This window comes from Magnolia sinica, chromosome 1, assembly GCF_029962835.1.
Source record: "Magnolia sinica isolate HGM2019 chromosome 1, MsV1, whole genome shotgun sequence".
NCBI lineage: Eukaryota > Viridiplantae > Streptophyta > Magnoliopsida > Magnoliales > Magnoliaceae > Magnolia > Magnolia sinica.
This window is the reverse complement of record NC_080573.1, coordinates 1,659,433-1,666,623: the sequence shown is the minus strand read 5'-3', so window position 1 is coordinate 1,666,623 and position 7,191 is coordinate 1,659,433. Positions and strand designations below refer to the sequence as shown.

Sequence of the window (7,191 nt, the reverse complement as noted above, 5' to 3'; positions counted from 1 at the left end):
GAAACCGTAATACACATTTATTCCATTAACAACGGCAAGAATATATAGAGAGATGCTAAGTTCTGGCAGACATTTGTGGAAATCTTAAGAGATATCTTAATAAAATAAAAAAGGAAATGCCTTAATCTAGAAGGTTACCCCAAACAACTCTAACAAATCAAAACCATAACTTTAGGTCCACAACATAGATGGTTAACTTTAAATGGTACTACTTGAGGATCCATCCGTGTACCTGCCACAAAGTAAAAGAAAAGAATAATTAAATTGTAGAATTTACCAAAAAGCTGTCCTAAAACTCTATCAAATGGAAGTTCCCAGCTATGGAATATGTTCCTTTTTATGGCACTTGCTGAATTATCTTGTAAAAATTTATTTCTATGATACTAATCAGAGGGTTAGGATCTTCCATCCTGAGAGATTAGTGTTGGAATCTCCATCCACAATTTGTCCATTTGTTCATCTAGTTAGGACACCATTCATCAAAGCCATGGTTAAAAGATTCTATGACTCGGATCGACTCATTTGGCCCTGATTGACCCGAATGAGAGGTGACTTGGTGGGTGATTCACATTTATTGGGAGTTCCCAAGTCTGAGTTGTGAGTCTTAAAACTATGATCAAGACCAGTAACCTCACATCCTCTTACATTTCCTTTTGTTGAATGCAACTTTTTCATACATTTGGCGCATTGGAATGGTATGGCAAAAGTACTAATCTAGAAGCAACAATAGGAGTACTGGTCCATAAATGATTTTTATTTTTATTTATTGTTTTGTTTATGTAAATATCATTTCTCAACAACAACAACAACAACAACAAGAATGATGATGATAAATAGTAGTAACTTTAAGCATTTAATATTAATACTCTAAATCTATATTACAATGCAAGTAGTGGAGAACATTTTTGCCCCTGCATTTAGTTTCCAACAGTGAATAACTCTGTGCATTCAAAGGAAACGGAGAGAAATTTTATAAAGTCATGAGCATATTAGAAATTCAAAAATGTGTGTTGTACAATATGCAGTTAATATTTCACCTGCAAATGCCACTAGAGTGTTTGTATTTTCTGAAAAAAAAGCTAAAAACCTTGATGAGCCTCAACTTCTCTCTAGCCAATAGTTGGTAACCCATAGCTAAGTGCCACGCAGGTGAACTTTTATGAGATCCATGTTGTCCATCAGGTCACTGTTGCATTCTAACCATTAAACCCAAAAATCGTGATAATCCAAAACTTAGGCAGTCCACACCATTGGAAACATTTAGAAAGGAACTCTCACCATTAGTTTTGCGCCTAGCTTAGTGTTAGTGTGTCATCCAATCCATTCATCTGGTGTTCCTTGTCATGATAAAAGAATTATGCAATAGTTACAGTACTAAAAGATTTGGGTTATACCACATAAATTTAGAGGTTTTAGGTGTGAGTTTACAAAGTGGCCCATTTGACGGTTGAATCAGCCTGATTTTTCAAATCATGACAACCAAGGTAAACAAACAGTTAAATCAGCCTAATTTTTCAAATCATAACAACCAAGGTATGTTTACCTAATAAACAGCGTAGATTTTAAGCACATTAGGTTGTAGGTCCTTAAAAGTACCCAAGTGTTTTGGACCTTCCAATCCATCTCTCTTCATTTTCATCCAGCGTGTGTGTGTGTCTATAATATATATATATATATATAAGAATGGATCAATTGAAACTGTTGAATGAAATATATCTACACATGTATATATGTATGCATATGTATATGTACATGTGCATATGTATACGTGTATCTATACACACATGTGCATAATAATAAGAGGTCGAGTTTCCTTGTTGTGACTTGCATGGAATTTTCTTATCATCCACCTAGTTTGTAACATGGGTGGCCCACGGGTTTTTAAATCCAAGCCATTGATCTGTGGACGTGTGCAGAAAACAAATCTCCAAAAGGGGAAGATCCTAACCATCGACTCTTTGGTCTTTCTGTGGATTTCTTCTCAACAATACATTGCATGCCAACAATGGAAAGGTTAGAGCTGACCAATTGCAAATACTTCATCGATCGATCCATTATAGGTACGATCAGATCAATGGCTTGGATGAAAGAGCCATGGCCTCACGTACACAAACTAAGTGCACATCAGGAAAATTCATGGTCCATCACAAACCGCAGATTTGGCCTCATCTGATAACATTAACAAAACCCTAATTGGATAAATAAGATCGAATTGACCTGAGCATTTCATCCGACAGGCAGACTCTTCTGTCTATGTCATGTATATCCCTAGCACGAAAAAAAGCACACACGCCGTTGAATGGTCTGAGCCATCTGATTGCTAGACTTTTCCCCTTCAAACATCACTCCATCTCGCATAACCTTCTTATTTTGCCATCTGTTCATTTGTCAGCCATGAAAGAGAAGAATAAGCAGGATTGTCCAAACCTTTAATTTTTATTTTAAGTAAGAAAGGCCCATGCAACTCACAGGGCAAAACGTGTGAAGATCGAGATTGTCGATCCGGAGGGCCAATGCTTCAATCAAAATAGGCAGTTATTAGAGAACTTTGAGCATCCAGTCCTAGTGCCATTTTCTAATTGAATGTGCACCATTTCTCTATCTTGATCTAACCACTCGGGCCCTACTTGATAGAGACTATCAAAGTGGTGTCCCACCAGTCGACAGTCCTGATCAGCATGCATGTTTGTCATGTTTACTACGTACCAGGGGCTACAGTAGTATGCTAGCCATAGGAATTTATATTGGTAGCACTCACGGAAATATAAATGAGAAATGATCCAACATTAATAAAGTACTGTAAATTATTGTGTGGGATGACACTTGAATGGTCTATTTAATTGGTTCAACATGCATTTTAAGGGAAAAAAGAATATTGATGAGAGCGAAAAAATAATATTGAGAAGAGCGATCGGCATGGATGGGATGTTTAGGATTACTTGGAAAATGTAAATATTTTAGAACCATACGTAATGCCCAATGGCCCTGCAAATAGATTATTCAAATTATTCATAGGACCTATTTTTTTGTAAGAGATTTTGACTATCCATTTATATGATGTTTAGGATCACTTGATCACTGTGACGCTTGCATGGCAGCCTATGGAATGTGTACAGGACCTAATGAATAGTTGAGATTGATTAATTAGATTATTAGAACTCATCCCAATGTAGGTAAGATAAATAGTTTATAATGTGTTTTTTTTTTTTTTTTTTCGGTTGGATCATTTCCAAAATATAAATAAAAGAAATGGCAGCAGCCATGTAAGAGAGTGGAATCTATATAAGAATAGGGTGGGGATATGACACCTTCTATTTTGTTGAAATGGTTGATTCTTCTTTCTCATATTCAACATCATCATCAGATTCTTCCTTTTCATATGCTTCATCATCATCATTAGATTCTTCATCATCCTCATCATGGTCGTGGTCGTCTCCTTCTCCTTCTCCTTCTCCTTCTTCTACATCATTATCATCGATGTCGGTATCATCTTCATCATCATCATCATTGTTGTTGTTGTTATTGTCCTTGTCATTATCATCAGCATCATCGTTTCCTTTCACTTCTTTGAAAAGGGGGAGGAGGAGAGGTTTAGTGGCAGGATCGTCCCATTGCAATTTATCCCACCACTTTCCTGTTCCCCTAATCTCTCCTTTAAAAGCCACAGATGAAGTGCCGATGGAGAAAGGGATCTTCTGCAGCTTAGGACAACCTTTGATTGTAATGAAGACCGTAGAAGTGGACACAAGTACCTTGCCACAAATCTTCTTCAATTTATTTACATTTGAAACACAGAGATTCTTTAACATAGGCAATGTGATGGGAATGTCATTATTGCTGCTGTATGCTGCTGCAGTTATCTCTTCTTCTTTCTCCTCGGCCACCAACTCTTCCATCGCATTGCATTCTTCGATGTAAATTATTTCAAGGTTCTGGAGGTTCTTCAACCACCCAGCTGAAAAGAGACTCTTCAGCCTGTGGCATTCACCGATGATTATGGTCTTCAAGCTTTGAAAGGTGCCAGGTGTTGCAACTCCTTGACAAACAGTTCTCAGATTTGGTAGTTCTCCAAGGAGTAAGTGCTCTAAGGTGGTGAGGAAAGAGACATTATCTTTGGCTGACAAAACAGACTTCACGCAGCTGCACTCATTAATGACGCAATACTTCAATCCCCCAACATTCGATAAGGAGAGAAGCGAGAGTCGAGAGAAATTTGTGCATTTGAAAATGATCAATTCCACTGTGTTGGCAGGCAGAAAGAGAGGACTTCTTTTAGTGCCAACTGGCAGCTTTCTGAGCATTACCACACGCTCCAACTCATATAAATAGTTGATTTCATCTATTTCATGGTAAGAACGCATCAAATCCAATGACTCGGGCACAACTCCTACCGTGAAAGTGAATTTCTTCAACTTTCGCCACTGCCTAGATTGGACATAGTGTGAGAAGGCGACTAGGTTAGGAAAGGAGAGTTTAAGATGAACCAACTGAGTTAGACTTGCCATCTCATCTAATACCTTTCTTTCTTGGGGCTTTAATGCCTGAATAAATTTGTTGTGCAATGCCATAAACTGTTCAAGATGAAGAAGCTTAGATATTACTCCTGCCTCAATCCGTACCAAATATTCCATTTTCGATATGTCAAGGAATCTTAAGTTTGCTAACCCTTCCAATCCGTGCGGAAGTACCTTGATTTCTGTGGAAGAGAGGTCCAACAGCCTCAGCTCTTTCAGTTTTGCTAGTGAAGGAACTGTGGATAAATTGCTACAGTCTCTTAGTACCAACACACGAAGGCTCACCGAATCAAAAAGTGAGTCAGGCAGGCACTCTATGTAAGAATCGGATAGATCAAGAACTCTGAGGCTACACATATGCTGAAACAAAGATGGAATGATATGACCATCAAGAGGATTACCTTGCAAAAACAAGGTAGTGAGTTTATAGCAGTTGGGCGTTGCTGAGAGGCTGTGGATTCTATTCCTCATCAATGAAACCCTTTCAACATCTCCTAACCATTCCTCATCTTTCAAAGGCTCTTCCATTCCATTTCCAGCCTTGACTATGAAGCGATGGTTATGCTTGGTTATACCAATTGCCATATCTCTAAGTAAATCGTGCATCTTTACAAACTTAAAGCCATCATTGATGTCCCTTTCTAGCATGCAAGCACGTATGAATCTGTTCACTATGGAATGCCCGTGGTCAATTTCGGCTTCAATATCCCCCACTTCATTTATCAACCCCTCACAAATCCAGTATTTAATCACCTCTTCTACAGAGATCTTGGAATCTTCTGCATACAATGAGCAGTACAAGAAACAAACACGACTCTCGACACTCAAGCGATCGTAACTGAACTTTAGCCGCCCAAAGACTTCGTCCTGCATGCCTTCGATTTCAGCCGTTGAGCCTTTCAATTGATACAATGCATCCCTCCATTCATGCACATCCTTAATTTCTCTAAGAGCCCCAGCAACTGTGATGAGCGCCAGTGGTAGACCTCCACATTCTTTAGCCACAAGCATTGCTTTTTCTTGTACATCTGAAGCCAATACCACGTCACTCCCAATATGTTCTTTGAATAGACCCCATGCTTCCTCTTCAGAAAGCACTTCTACTCTAATGGCTTTGTCCGTCTTCATCCCACGACAAACATCCCATGACCGAGTCGTCAATGCTATCTTGCAACCATTTTCTTCATTAGGTTTAGGAATTCCAACTTTTTCTAGCGAAAAAGCCTTCCACATATCATCTAGGATGAGCAAAAACTTCTGCCTCTTCATTAACGCTTCATATAATGCTGCTGCTCTGCTCACTTCATCATCACCCTCTTGCAAGTCCAATTCAACTTTCTTGGCAATATTTGCTTGTAGCCTATTCAAATTAAGATCTTAGGATACAGTCACCCAGATAATACTATGAAAAAGCTTGGCATCCTTGAGACGATTGTTAATGTTCATCATGATGGTCGTCAACCGACCCCTCCCATTCCATATACACCAATCATTCCTATCTTTGAATCCTTAATTCAATCCAAAATCTGCTCTAAAGTTTCTTCCGCTGATGTTTTACCTTCTAGAGATGTTGTGGGTAAAGTATGTACTGTTGCTGGTAGCTGATCGACTGCAACTCCACCCTCAAATAAACTTTTTTGCTTGAGCTCGTGCACATCAGAAGCTTTTTCCAAAGCTCTTTTGCTTAGTTTTCGACTTGTGTAACAATTGGGCACACATCCATTGTAGCATCTCTCAAGTTCATCAAATTCTTTCTCAATGACCGTCACTTCGTTTTTAACATTTTCGACATCTTTCAACCAGTTGTTCACTTCTTCCAGGGGAACCCTCCCTTGCAACTTAGCCCTCTCAATTTCATTAGTTACATAATTTTCTTTACTAGTTAGTTCATCCATCTTCTTTCTCAAATCCTCCACATTTTTATTCAGATTCTTCACATAAATTATTTGCCGAGCAAGAGGATCCCACAAAAACTTCATGACTTCAAGAACAACCTTAAAACAATCCATAGTCACTGCAACACACAATAGAGGTGGACATATCATACCTTGAAAGTTGGAACAACTCAGAATAAATGAAAGAAAAAAAAGCCCAACAATTCAAATTAGAAAGAAAAAGACAAAGATAAAAGAAATGAGTTTGATTGTAAGTTATTTGTAGCAATTGACATAATAAGTTATCAAATAGAATCATTTTCATTTCATATAGACATAAATTTATCATAATGCATATATATACTGTCAGGCCGTGTTTTGAGTCCAACTAAAAATGAGTTCATCTCATTTTATTTGACATTAATTTCATATTAATTAGAGATTATAATTTATATAAATTGTTGGTTATATTTTTAATCCCTGTAACATTATCTTTAATACATAACTAGCACTAAATAAAATCAGACGAACTCATTTTTAAGTGGAATCCGAACAGGCCCATAGGCCCTTAATTCTTAATTTTTAAAATAATAATTTTATTGATTAAAATTTCATTTTGTTTTTATGAAATTACGAAAGCCAACAACATGTTTAGAATATTGTCCACTCTTTACCATCTTAGGTACTTGCCTGCATCTTCATGTCTAAATGAACAAGAGTATAGGCCATGGATAGAATGATTAGGGTTATCAAATCAGAATGATTCTTTAGAGGAATGGAGGACAGAGGTGGGGCCTAGAAGA

At 37.7% G+C, this 7,191-nt stretch overlaps 1 protein-coding gene across 7 annotated transcripts in view; it reads right to left on the bottom strand.

Moving 5' to 3' along the window:
- Positions 1–7,191, bottom strand: part of LOC131233529 (disease resistance protein At4g27190-like) — a 74,933-nt gene continuing 67,742 nt past the window's right edge. For 3 of the 7 annotated variants that reach the window (XM_058230793.1, XM_058230955.1, XM_058230875.1), the window contains 3 exons: positions 3,309–6,528; positions 2,218–2,377; positions 1–232 (listed from right to left, as the gene is read on the bottom strand). In XM_058230793.1, coding sequence (XP_058086776.1) covers positions 3,312–5,783 — 2,472 coding nt within the window. In that variant the 5' untranslated portion in view covers positions 5,784–6,528 and the 3' untranslated portion in view covers positions 1–232; positions 2,218–2,377; positions 3,309–3,311. Of the gene's footprint in view, positions 461–2,217; positions 2,378–3,308; positions 6,529–7,191 lie in introns of all 7 variants that reach the window. The other 4 variants (XR_009165472.1, XM_058230454.1, XM_058230387.1 and 1 more) reach the window with 3 other exon arrangements.